Below are 14097 nucleotides of genomic sequence, written 5' to 3'. Positions count from 1 at the left end.
GTTCTCTTCATTCTCACTTGCTCCCGAAGAGATGAGACCAGTGGAGTATCTTAGATGGCCGCTCACAGGCTTTTAAGACCCCAGACACTACTCACCGAGGTAGAATGTAGAGCATTATCTTTATAAGTAGTGTCACGCCAATTGAGCTAGATGTTCCCCGAGACCATGGTCCCCAGAGCCCTCCATCCACTTGCTGAAGTAGTTTTATGGGGGCTTCTTTAAAACTTTCGTCAGGTAGTTCCAACATCTGATTCATCTCAGTACTGACATCAGCTGTCATTTCGCATTCAAGTCATGATTTTCCCGGTTCTTGTTACGACAAGTGATTTTTAATTGTATCCTGGACACTCTGCATATTTTGTTAGATGAATCTTGATCCTATTTTAGCACTCTATTTATTCTATGCAACTTCTAGTCTACATTTTTTTTTGTGGGGGGGGAACATTTTATTGTGCTTTAGGTGAAAGTTTACACAGCAAATGAGTTTCCTGTTCAATAATGCATACACAAATTGATCTGTGACATTGGTTGCAATCCCCACAATGTGTTAGCACTCTCCCCATTTCCACCCTAGGTTCCCCGTTTCCATTTGTCCAATTTCCCTGTCCTTCCCTGCCTTCTCATCTTTGCTTTTGGGTAATTGTTGCCCTTTTGGTCTCGTACAGTTGATTCTTCTAAGGCATATTCTTCACTGGTGTTAATGTTTATTTTATAGGTCAGTCTATTATTTGGCTGAAAGGTGACCTCCAGGATTGCGTCTATTTTTGTGCACTGTAGTTGCAGTGCGATTTACAGTTTTCTGAGCCCTTGCAATATTATTCTGGTCTGCTTCATTGTTCTGGCTCTGCTTCAGCTCTAGCTGGATCCCTGCTGGCATAGCCTGCAGAAGCAAAAGGTACTTCCCTGGGCTGCCTGGTGTCATTAGGTGGGGTTGAAAGATGCCAGATGTGCAGGACAGAAAAAGTTTCTCCTGGCATGTTCTCTGGTCTCCTACTGCCAGTGGGCTTCCTGCTCTAACTCTGCCAGTACTGCTGAGGAAGAAGGGTTGGGAGATCCCAAGCCTGGTTTACCTTCTGCTGCTGGCTGGGTTGCCTTCTGCCATTGGGTAGAAGGCTGCAAGACACTTGGTCTGGATCTTCTGCTCCTGGGTAGAAGGTCAGGAGCTGCCAGGTCTGTGTCTCTCTCTGCTGTTCGGGGAAGATAAGAGCCTGCTGGCATGACCAATGCAGGTAGAGGGGCCTGCCTACTGCTGTCAGGTGTGCGGCACAGGAATGGTTGCCTTCCTGGGTTCTGCTGTTGCCACTCCTACAGACAGACTGACCCAGTGCTGTTGCTGGCATATGTAGGACCTAGTGTGTGCTGGCCCTCACAGGTACCACTGTGGGCAGACTGGGCTCAATACTGCTGGCAGATATGGGACATGGTGTGGGTTGGCCTGCCAAGGTTCTAATGTTCCTGCTGCGGTGGGGAGACTGAGCTTGCTGTTACTGGGAGGTGTGGTATGGGGTGGGCTGGCCCCCAAACTCTGCTGGCAGGCCAGCTGCTGCCACTAGGTATCAGTCTTCTCACTAAGTCTCTACTGGGCTTTCCCATTCCCAGTCCTTTGGCCAAAGTGAACAGGCTTTTCTTGTTTATTTAATGATTTATTTTTTGTCTATGCCTACTGGTAGTTCTGGGTTGCAGGCCTCTCTGACACCCAGTCCAGGATAAATGGAAGATTAAAAAAAGAAAACTCAGGAAACTCACTGTGCTGTTCTTCAAGTTCTGAGAGCCCTAGACAATCCACCTTCTTCTTTCCACACTTTAAAGTCCTTTTATGTTTCTGTTGAATTATTTCCAAGGTATTTAGTTGTATTTAGAGAGGCGGAACAGGTAAAACTGAGTCTATACCATCTTGTCCCAGAATCCACAACTGTATTTTAATGGACTTTTAAACAATATTAAATGGCTTGAGAGATGTCACCATATCTTTCTCCTCTACATTTTCAGGATGTATGTATTAAGCTCTTACAGTGTTAAAGGCACTGCTCTAGGCTCTGGGGATCCAGTGATGAATACAACGGATAAGTCTCTATCACCTGGAAACTACATTTCATGAGGGAGGAAAAACCTACAAACAAGTAAAGTCTATGTATTACCTAGAGGTTGTAGGGGACCTTTTAAGCCAATTCAGGAAATCCAAGAGGTAAATAAGACAGACATATTCAATCAACCCAATATCTATTAGAATTTGTGAAAAATACTTGTATTGATAGTTTATGCCACAAAGCTTTTAAACAGTCATCTCTTCCACCCATGCCAAATAATGACAACTTTTGAAACTGAGATAACAATGATCTTTATTAAAATTTTGTTGTCAGGCAAGTAGCACTTAGGCCAAATATAAATATGTACGGTGATATAAAATAATATTTATAAGGAAAGAAAAAGATGATAAAAATATAGACTTGTGGGGGAAAACTAGGTTGCAACTACTAGCTGTGTGACCTTGAGAAAATCACTTAACCTCTCTAAGCCTTGGTTTATTCACCTATAAAACGAGACTGAACTAGATTATCTCTATGGTTCCTTCAAGCTTCTAAACCTTTCTACACAGCTGCAACCAATATGAGAGAAGTATACGTTCTCAACTATTTTTCACACTCATCCAAGTAACCATTCCTTACAGAAGCTGACCCCTGGGTGGTGCAAGAGTTAAGTGCTCAACTACTACCAAAAGGTTGATGGTTTGAACACACCCAGAGTGGCAATTTGCTTCCAAAAGGTCATAGCCTTAAAAATTATGCAGTGCAGTTCTACTCTACACACATGGGGTTGCCATGAGTTGGATTCAACTCGACGACAACAGTTTTTTTCCCCTACAGAAGATGAAACTGAGAGAATCCACATCAATACTTTACCTCTAGGTCCTCAACCTACATCACAAAGTCCTTGGTAATCTGTCTAGTGTTTACATACATATCTACAGGTATAAAGAAACCTTTCTGGAAATATTCCGAAGAAACCATTAACAATAGTTTACACTGTTGTTATCTTATCATTTGATTTGTATTACTTTTTGTTTTTAAGGCTATACACACAGTTGGGTAAAAATGAAAATGAATCATGATGCTTTGGCATTGGACTTAATACCTCATTAAGTAGTTGTACAGTTGTCATCTCCCCGCCACCCCCAAACCTCCCAAGGAATTAGAAGCTTGCTTTAGAAAGAAAGGTTCCAAATATCTGGCCATAATAACATATTTTATCAGGTTCTAAATCATATCGTAATTGATGATTTTTTTAATAAGAATATTAGTTGGAGGATTACTGTCATAACACAAATTCATTTATGTTGCTGAGTCTTCATCATTAAAGCATACCTAATTAAATCTCCCACACAACACCTTGGCATTATACTAAAATTCTGATTTTAAGAAATCATAAAAGTAAGCTATTTGTCAAGGAGAATTTCTAGTTCTGAAAGTTACTGCTTTTTTTAATCAATCAGGAACCCCCAATTAATATTATATGTAAAATGACAAAAAAAATTTAAACTAGTAAGATAGTTTAGCATTCAAATTAATTTTATTTTGTATCTTCATAAAAAAATTTTTACCATATTTTTAGTTAGAAAGTAACTGTCAGTTCAAAATAAGGAAGTCTGAACACTGAAAAAGAGTAACGTGTATGGATGTATTTTTTTGGTCTCTTATCCATTTCTTAGGCGAGTAAGGTTCTGATCAAAAAACTTAATCTTTTTATTATCAAAAATTAAACATAGCATTTAATTTTAAATTTAAAACCTTTTAACCTTGAATTTATAATCTTGTGTGAGATATTTCACATTGATTAGATTCTACCTAGCCTAATGTTCTATGAAAGCAGCATCAAGGGATTTCTGAAGAAAAGTATGGATGCCCCAAAGTTGAAAGGACAGACCACAAATATCTCTTTCTTTAATAATGAAGTAATTATAAAATTATTCATCTTATAAACATGATTTGAATTACTTTTGCTTAGATGCATTACCTTACATACTGAAGCTCAACCAATCCTTTTTTAATCCTACCTAAGTGACCTTCAGCAAATTATTTAACCTCTCTGGAGCCTCAGCTTCCTTATCTATGAAATGAGAATTATAAAACTGTGAAGATTAAATGAGATAATACCTATAAAGAGCTTGCTATATTGTCTAGCACTTAGTATATGTTCAATAAATGTCAGCTGTGACTAACATTTGTAAATTTGCCTGCAGTTCAACCTGATAAATTTGGCAGTTTATTTATGTCCATAATTCCTCCTTAGGAGCAGTGGTGATTCAGAATTTTCATTCACTCCACGGACCCTGGTTTGATTCCCAGCCAATGCACGTCATGTGCAGCCACCACCTGTCTGTCATTGGAGGCTTGTGTGTTGCTATGATGCTGAACAGGTTTTCAGTGGAGCTTCCAGACTAAAACAGACTAGGAAGAAAGGCCTGGTGCTCTATTTCCGAAAATCAGCCAATGAAAACCCTACGGATCACAGTCTGATCCGCAACCAATCATGGGGATGGCACAGTACTGGCAGCATTTTGTTCCATTGTGCATGGGGTTGTCATGAGTTGAGGGCTGACTAGGTGGCAGCGAAACAAACTCCTCCCTAATCTACTCTGGAAAGTATTCATGGTCAAAAATTATAATGGCAAGCTATATTGAACACATTTATATGTGGATGCTGAATTTTACTACTGATAATAGAAAAAAATTTCATTCTATTTGATAAAGTTTACTAAGCATGTCCCTTGAAAACATAAATAGGTATTTTTTTAAATACTGTTAATTTGATTTAACACATATGAATTTCAGGGCAGAAAAATATAAATGCCAGAATTATAGGAATAAATCAATGACCATCATGTAAGCAGTATCTTCATATAACAAAGGTGCAAAAGCATCATCATCGTATGCCACAGTAGTATTAGAAATCTGCTAAGAATCTACTATACCACATTGTAACATCCTGAAGATATAAGTATATTATCTTCACTGTCTTTTGGGACTGGCAGGGAAGTAAATAAGAATATCAATAGAAAGAATAATTAAAGAACCTAAAGTAACTTTTTCAAATGTCTGTAGTTTATTTTTTGGTCTCTTTAGTCTCAGTGTCAAGTATTAATCTTATTTGTAGCAAGAACCTTTATAAACTCTATCTTATATACGTTACTGTACTTTATATGTACTTTTAAGATTTTTTAATATGAGGAATTTAAAAATAAATACAGAAACTCCTCTACTCCAACATATGTTAGGGAAAAACAAGTATGTTTATATGGTGAATATCAATCTGGAAAAACAAGCTTCTGCATTCAGCAAAGTTAAACAAATATTTATTTTATAATATGAAAGATACCCTGCTAAGTGTTCTAAGGTTAGAGAAAACATACCCAAAAAAAAACCAAACCTGCTGCCATCAAGTCAATTCCAACTCCTAGTGACCCTTTAGGATAGAGTAGAATGGCCCCATAGGGTTTCCAAGGCTGTAAATCGTTATAGAAGCAGACTGCCACATCTTTCTCCTGCAGATTACCGGGTGGGTTTGAACCACTAACCTTTTGGTTAGCAGCCAAGTGCTTAACCATTGTACCACCAGGGCTTCTTTAAAAAACATATAGGATCATCTATTTATAATATTTGAGAAGAATCAATTTGGTACCTTTCATGGCCTCTTCGAAAGAACAAGGTCTTGCTGGACTAGATACTTCCTTCTTCACATTTACATTCAAAGTACCAGCTGTTGCTATTAAAAGATAAAATGTATTTACTTTAACTTATTCATCCTAACAAATGTGTATCTTAAAGTTCTCTAATTAGAATACTTTCTCACAAAACATCATTAAATTATTTGTTTAGCAGAAATTCCAGGTTGAGATGAGTTTTTGTAATCAGCAGTCTGTTCTCTAGATTTGCCAGTAGTCAAGTGGGCAGAAGCATATGCTCACTTACAAAAACAGCAAAAACCAAAAAACAACTTAAACAAATCCTTCTTGCAACAGTGTACATATTAATGGTATCAGATAAGTAGAAGATTGATATTAGACATTCATAACTTATCAAACATACTGCAACACTAGCAAAAAAAAAAAATTCACCATTTACCTATTAAATGATTTAAGAAAAAATGCCTACTCAGAAACATTAGTCAAAGTTTAAACTGAATTAAAGTAACTATGATGAACATACTGAATGTATAGAATTATGATTACTCTTTTGGTAAAGTCTTAAAAAAAAACTGTCAATATTAATGGAAAATTGCTGGGCTACTATATATAATCATATCAACTACATCTACAATAACAACTTTAAATTTGATAAGCCTAAGAGATCAGTTCTAAACAATAAAGTTACATAAATTACAATTAAGCAAATTCTTGCTTAAAATGATTATTTTTATTTAAATAAATTTATATTTCTCAATATATGTATTTTTTATTCTGTAAGTTATTTCAAAACGGCATTTGAGTTAGCTTACTTTCAATTTCTTATTCTTGACATGACAATGTCAAATGACAGTTAAACTTCATTGAATAAAGAGACAAATAAAATTGTACACATCTTCTAAGAATTAAGTTAAATAATTTATCTTAGTAAGCATAGTGGGTCTGACAAATGATTTATAGGGAAATGAATGGAAAACACATCCATATACAATTTAAGCAAGACATTAATAATTACAGATTTAAAAACAGAAACTAATCCTTGAGAAAATTTTAAATTTCTACTTTTAAATCAAGTTATTAGTAGTTTGTTTTCAGAGATGCAAAAATTATATGAATATATATACCCATTTCTTACAGGAATTACCATTGTGGAGTCACTGAAAATAACATCTAACATTATTTCTGTATCTTAACATTGTAGACCGCTGGTGGTGTAGTCGTTAAGAGTTTGGCTGCTAACCAAAAGGTTGGCAGTTCAAATCCACCAGCAGCTCCTTGGAAATCCTACAGGGCAGCTCTACTCTGTCCGATAGGGTTGCTATGAGTTGGAATCTACTGGACAGGTCGGGTTTTGGTTTCTTAATGTGGTAAAGTAAAAAAATTGAAGGTGCTTTAAACAGTTCAAAGCTTCAGGGACCAACTGGGAATGAAATAAAGGTTTTAAGATTCTGCCAAGAACTAAGTGCCTGAGAGCATGCATGTAATATGTATGGGGTTTGGTGGTATAGGCCCAGAAAGCTTCAGAGGGGCTTGTGTCTGACAGTGTGTAGAGTCAGGATATGTTCACTTGAGCCCTCTCCCACCCCATCTTTGGCCATGTACCAAGTACTCAGTATCCCAGAATTCCCTGTACAAATATCCAGGTTGTGTGTGCTCTCTTAGGCCTACAGGGTAGACAGAGCTTGGAAGCACTGGCTGAGGCATCAAGGCCCTCTAGGTACAGAATGGAGCCAGGAGTGGGAAAAGTAGGGTGGCAGGCCGGGGGTCCCTTTCCCCATTATGCCATCTTCCAGCTTGGAAATGAGTCCCCTAACATAAGAATAAAAGCAGTATTTGGTGGCTGTCTTGTTAGGAAATAATACCTGATCCAAAACAAACTAGTTATCAATTCATCTTAGTGAATAAATTTTTCTTTTGGTTGGTTAGTCTTCATATCCTTTCAAAGAACTAGAAATTAATCATTCATTTTAGTTCACAACTTTTCATTTTGACATACCTGGGTCTGGAGTGTAGGTGAATGGCTGAACATCATGAGATCTTCCAGCATTGGTCACTACATAAATTCCCACTGATACAGGCAAAGTTATATGTTGGTCATGATATGGGGGAACCTTCACAATAAGATGATTCTAATTTAAAGAAAAGTACAAGAGTCAAAAAAAGAAGCAACATTTAAATTTCTGAAATGAAACAATTTTTATTTAAGTACTCTTAGCTATAAAGTTTAAAAAATCTAATTAAGAAAAAAATGTATTTCAAAACTCAGGTTCACAGAAATCAGAACATTCATCTTATGGCCACTTTTAAGGCAAAATCCCCTGCGTTGTCATCTTCATCTCACTTCCCACTTTCTTCCTCACTCACCGCACTCTAGTCATACTGACCTTTTCAGTCCACTCTTAAACTAAATTTACTTTTACCTAAGAGCCTTTACACTTTCTCTCTCTGACCGGAATATTCTTCTTCACCTTTTCAAATGGCTTCTTCCTTTACCCACTTTTAGGTCTTACTCAAATGTCAACCTCCTGAGAGAAGCCTTCTCAGGCACCCTATTTAATGTAGCACCCCTCCGTGACCTTATCATATAAATCTTGTTTATTTCCATAATAGCACTTATCACCACCTGAAATTACTATTACTATCTGCTTGTTCTTTTGTCTCTCTCCAACTGCAAGAACGTAAAACTCCCTGAGGACACTTATATTTAAAGTTCCAACTTCCCCTAAGCTATTCTTTTTTGTTATTTTTTAATATATAAAACATCCAAAAATTTTTTTCTATTTGCCCACAAATAACTACTAATTCCTTATTTGTTATTCTTACACTCTAAAAAGTACCATGGAAAGAACTCAGAAGACTAAAGTATGAGAAGTGACAATCTATACAATTCTCTATTTTTGATACACTAATCCCTCTGCTTCATGCTTTCTAAAACAAGTTTTTGTCAAATTGTATACTTCTTCCAACTTCTAATATACCTGTTTTTAGCTTCTAGTTTCTTTTTACTTCTGCATTTCAAGCTGCTGAACTCCTTCCTTCTTTCAAAACTAACTTATCTTAAAAATATATATTCTAATACGCAATTAGGCCATACAGAATTCATCTAAAGTTGTTAAAATGAGAGTAGATATAATGACCATGTGCCCATCACATCTGGTATATAGGAGCATGGGATATATCTAGCCTTGACTAGAGGAGCCAGAAATTAGACAAAGAACTGTCTTCCTAGACTACATTAATCTCAACTGTTATATAATAGAAAAAGTTTAATACCTGATGAGTTGATTTGGAGGTTGCAAATAAATGACTATTACAATTATTCATAACTGGAGTTTGCAGAGTTACCTTTAAATGGTCTTTTCTACTTATACCATCTTCTGGGAATTTTTTAATATTATAGTTGCCCTTTCTACTTTTATGTGTAGGCCTGATATTTCTTTATTGACCACACCCAAAGATTCTTTTCTTTCAAAATATTTTCTCATCATCTTTCCCTCTAAATGTTTGTTTCATTTCCTTAATATAATGTCTAGAATCAATTCTTTATATGGCAATTCTGATTCCACTCTAAGAAAATACTTCCCAGAAAACCTCTTAGGAAAAAAATGAAAGTCAAAGCTCTCTATGAAAAAGATAAAAATTTTAAAATGAAAAGCAGAACCACAGAATTAATGAAAGATCACATTATGATTTAGTTTGTTTACATACTTGGCTTGCAAAAACTCCAGGACCTCTAAATATAGTCACCAAATAAGGACATAATTCCTTTCCATTGCACCACGTCTTATTTTTATAATTATTCTTCTGTAATCTATTGTAGCTGGTGTCACAACTGCCCTGAAAAAGTGTTTTTAAAAATGCAACTAGCCAGTGCCTCAAAGGTAAAGGAAGGGAGGGAGAAAAGAAGGGAAGGAGTTCTTAATATTAAGTTCTAAATGAAACAGTAAGTTAAGACTATAATTTGTCGGGGCTATTAATATTTTGTATAATATATAAGTCCCTCCATCTCCAGAAGTAGTTTTCTTATCTATAAAACTGCATCATAAGATAAAAGTAAGAAATAACATCGTAATGGAATACAGGCAGTCCTCGGGTTACGAATGAGATCTGTTCCTAAGTCTGTCTTTAAGTTGAATTTGTAGGTAAGTCAGAACAGTTACATATGGTTCTTACTTAGCGTCAGTCAAATGTTTGTTTTAGTATATAGTATACATTTTACCTTTCTAAGCATATAAAACACTTCCAAATCATGCAATGTTTTCATGAGTGTCAAAAAAGTAGTGTGTTCGTTATTACGAACCACTGTATTTAAATCAAATTTTTAATATAATAGGTTTTATGGCAGTGAGTTCTTAAGTACAAGTTGTCCCTAAGTTGGACATTCATAACCCAGGGACTGCCTGTATCACAAGCAATGCATCAAAAAAGAAAACATATTCATGCCACACGAAAGTATTGCAAAGATAAATTAAGCTTCAGTCAGGATCAAAACACAGGCATACAAGAATCTGGTTGAAACTAGGGTTTGAAGTGCCCTCAGAAAGAAGAACAAGGGACCTTACACCACAGAGAGATCTTTTCTTCAGTGGTGAATAAAATGAACTAACAAGCTTTTCATGAGTATATATTATGTGCTTGGTATTATGAAGAACACAGAAGAGGTACAATACATTGTCCTTAATCTTAGCAGTCCTCCAGAGGAAGCCATTGCTGATTCTTGGGGAGTAGAATGGTCTGACCAACAAGTTATACATGAAATCATAAAATGCCAGAGTTAGAAGGTGTCTCAAACCATCTAGTGAAAGAGCTTATTTTAAGTATTAGAAAACTGAGGCAAAAAAAGTGACTTGTCTTACTTAGATAACAGATTGTTAAAGACAAAGCAGGTACTAGAACTTCAGTTATGACTAGTCTGGCAATGAACCCTAGCAGAGATTGTCCAATGGTGTATGTAATAAAGGAATGACTTGAATCCCACTATCTCTTTTCCACAGCATGTAGTAACATAAGGCTAGAGGAAAATGTTCTACACAGCATTTGTCTAGGCATATAGGAAGCTCCACTTTATATTATATACACTGTCATAAATTTTTATTAGTTTTTTTCAATATGCAAGGGAATTAAAAACAAACGAATTACAAACTTTTTTTTATAAATTGGCTATAGATTCTTCAATTTTTACCTCTTCTACCTCTCCGCTTGCTTTCATATGGTCTTTTCTATCACCCTCTGCTCTTTACCCTAAATTTTTGCTTTGGATAATTTTACACATTAGCTTGTTCCTGTTTTTCTAGTGTCTATCTCTGTGATCTACACCTGTACATATTATTCTTCTGCACGTGCAATTCAACCTTGCCTTCTATCTGCATTAGCTCATAAACATGGCCTTCACATCTATTAGTCTTCACCTCTATGGATTTGGTCCTATCTGTTCTACAACCAGATTCTTAATTAAGTCAAGTTTTTATCCTTGTTTCCAAGCTCTTTTTACTTGGTATTTAGAAAACAATACATGATGTGGTCCTACAAATACAGAGTTTTTAATATTAAGTGTAACAAACAGTGCTTCTGAATGTAAAAAAGGTAACTGTAACAGACATAAAACACCTGGCACATAGCAGGTACTCAATAAATACTAGTTTCCCTTTGATTTAACTATATAGTATGTTTAAATAATCCAAAATTCTCAGAGCAAATAAACAGTAGGAAAGAATGTTTCATTTATTAACAATGATAACTTTGTTCTTTGTGGTGGGAAAGTGACTTAAATAAAATTGATAAAATTTATGTTCTTAAAATTTTCAAATAGAAAATCAGTCACATTTCTAGCATCATTGGAATAATTCTATCTCAGTGAAGAAACTCAAGAAAGAAACTTTAAATGATTCACACAAATCTTGTTATAAAGAAGAAATTTAATCTGTTGGCTCAGGAAAAATTCAGAACAAAACTGAATTTCTCAGAGAGTAAACAACCAAATTATAAAATGGTTTAAATTATACCTGATGAAATAATTCCATGTCGATTTCAGCTTCTGACTTCCAAGAGTTTTCATCTGATTGAAATAAAAACAGTGACTTACTAAACTTTTGAAAAATGTTTTTATTCTGTTACTATGACTATATCTTTATTACAAAGTGAAATATGCAATAATCCCTGTACCCATATTATGCCTACTTACCAGAAACATTTTCTTGGAAAATAACCTTTGTTCCTTTTAGAAAGTTCTTGCCGATTAAAAACACTTCTTCTTCTCCTTTCACTGAACAGCTATGCAAGCTTTTCTTTAAGATTTCTGGCACTCCTGCTGGCTGAGCTGTGGGTATACATAAGCATTCAATTAAAAAAAAAAAAAAAAGACTACACTTCTTGTGTAAAATCAACTTTCAATTATCCACAACTATGAGCTGTCTTTGTTGACCACTGCATTTAACTTCCTATATTTTGCAACTTAACTTTTACCTTAACAGAGGGCAGAGAAAAAAACAGGAAAGTCTACATTAATTTTTAAACCACCATGGAAGATTTTATATAGATAAATTAATGTCTAAGATTAGGTTTCAGTTAGATACATATCATCTTTGTTTTCTCGTTAGATGAAATAAGAAGGTTAAAAAATATGAATTTGGTCATGCCTTGTCTTAATATTTTTTAAAAAATTAAAGTTAAAAACAAGCTTGTTCCACAGTCCTAATCTTAAAAATGTCAGCTATGACATGCCATTATACGACTTCTGAGGCAATGAGCGCCATCTGGGTGGTATTGAGGGCAACTTTAAGGATCTAGGCAGAGGAGGCGCAGGCTGAATACCAAAAGAACATCTGAAAATGCACAGACTGAATCCAATTCAGAATAACTCATTCTACCAGGAAGTCTCCCTAAACAGGGATATTCTGAGGTCTAAAAATAAAATCATTTATTTTTCAGTTACAAAGGCTAACTAAGTACTACTAAAATTAAGGAAGAGTTTGACAAGTACTGAGGAGCCAGATGTAATGAATAAACTGTTGTTAGTCTACCAACTTCCTTCCTTATGCCAGGATTTCTTAAGAAAATTAGGTAGATATCGCTTAGAAAAACAGGTTCTGCAGACAAGAAAATCTGGGAAATACTGGTAAGCAAAGCTAAATGAACAAAAGGGTTTCTCCAAGTTGTTCATATTCTTGTGTATATTGTAAATATCCAAGAAGCAGGTATAGTATATAGTTTTCCCAACATATTTGACTCCAGAATTTTTCCTCATTGACACCTCTAAGGACTATTTTTCCACCAAACTCTCTCTGGGACACTGACTTACGTAAATAAATACATTTTAAGTACTCATAACTTCATTCAAGGTTAAGCACTTTATCATAGATTACACTACTTGTAAATTTTAGTAAATGGTTACAACATATATACTGTAAACTTAAATATGGTTTGTCTATCAATTTCTGAATTAACGATATGTTTCACTGAACTTTAGGAAAATTAAGTTTTAGCAGAGCTGCTTCCAGCCGCAGTCAATATATCATAAAGTGAGCAAGAAGTAAAACTTTGTTTTTATAAGCCACTAATTTTTTTTTTTGGTTGGAAGTTACTGAGACATCGTTTAGCCTCTGATTGATACAAAGAAGTAAGTATCCTATCCTTGTTAAATATTTAAATAACATGACATTTTCAACAATTTCTGGGATTTTAAAAGACATTGTGACTGTATATACGTATACTCTGTCTAGAACCTACGGGTTATGAACAGAGTAGAAATGGTTATTGGTCATATTATATACACTTTTAAACTAAGAAGTAATTAACAACCAATTAATTTAATTGTAAGGTAACTTTTTGGGGAAACATAGGAACTAGGTATTTGTTTCTAAAAGATATTCAATAAAAATATGGTAAATATCACTCTGATAACACAGCAGGTGCCAAACTGTATGAATATACTGCATTAACAAAATGAAAGTCTATAACCTTTCCCCGCTTTTCAAATACTATGTGGAAATTCCACTTCACTGATGACAAAACTTTTTTTCCTATCTTCTTTTTTCCCTTTTTATGTATTTAAGACTTAAGATTGCCAAACGAGGCCCCTCTGGAGGTACACTGTGTATGTATCTCCTACATCTTTATATTTATACTATACAAAGAACTAGTCTGTCATTATTCAAGGTAACTTTTTAACTTTTGACCTTTTAAAAGGTCTTTTCTATGAAAAAGTTTAATGGTTATCTAACAGGACTAACTCCACACTAAACAGAACTAAACTCAGGATTATTTGAGCATTAACTGTTTTATTTTTATCTTTTAAGCAATTTGTAAGCTGACTCTTGTAAGTGATCATATTGCTTAAAAAAATTATCACACCAAAAAAGCAGCCAGCTTTCTGCTATAAAAGGAATGCATTTTTATATGCTTCTCATATAACCCACCCA

The 14097-nt window shown here is 35.0% G+C and overlaps 1 protein-coding gene across 2 annotated transcripts in view; it reads right to left on the bottom strand.

The window, feature by feature from the left end:
* NFAT5 (nuclear factor of activated T cells 5) overlaps nucleotides 1–14097 on the bottom strand; it is a 140516-nt gene that overhangs the window by 17555 nt on the left and 108864 nt on the right. For both annotated transcript variants that reach the window (XM_023738414.1, XM_023738413.1), the window contains 4 exons: nucleotides 11862–11996; nucleotides 11683–11735; nucleotides 7677–7809; nucleotides 5677–5760 (listed from right to left, as the gene is read on the bottom strand). In XM_023738414.1, the coding sequence (XP_023594182.1) occupies nucleotides 5677–5760; nucleotides 7677–7809; nucleotides 11683–11735; nucleotides 11862–11996 (405 nt within the window). The remainder of the gene's footprint in view (nucleotides 1–5676; nucleotides 5761–7676; nucleotides 7810–11682; nucleotides 11736–11861; nucleotides 11997–14097) is intronic.

The sequence above is a fragment of the Trichechus manatus genome, unplaced genomic scaffold (assembly GCF_000243295.1).
Source record: "Trichechus manatus latirostris isolate Lorelei unplaced genomic scaffold, TriManLat1.0 scaffold00116, whole genome shotgun sequence".
NCBI lineage: Eukaryota > Metazoa > Chordata > Mammalia > Sirenia > Trichechidae > Trichechus > Trichechus manatus.
This window is presented reverse-complemented; position numbering and strand designations above follow the sequence as displayed.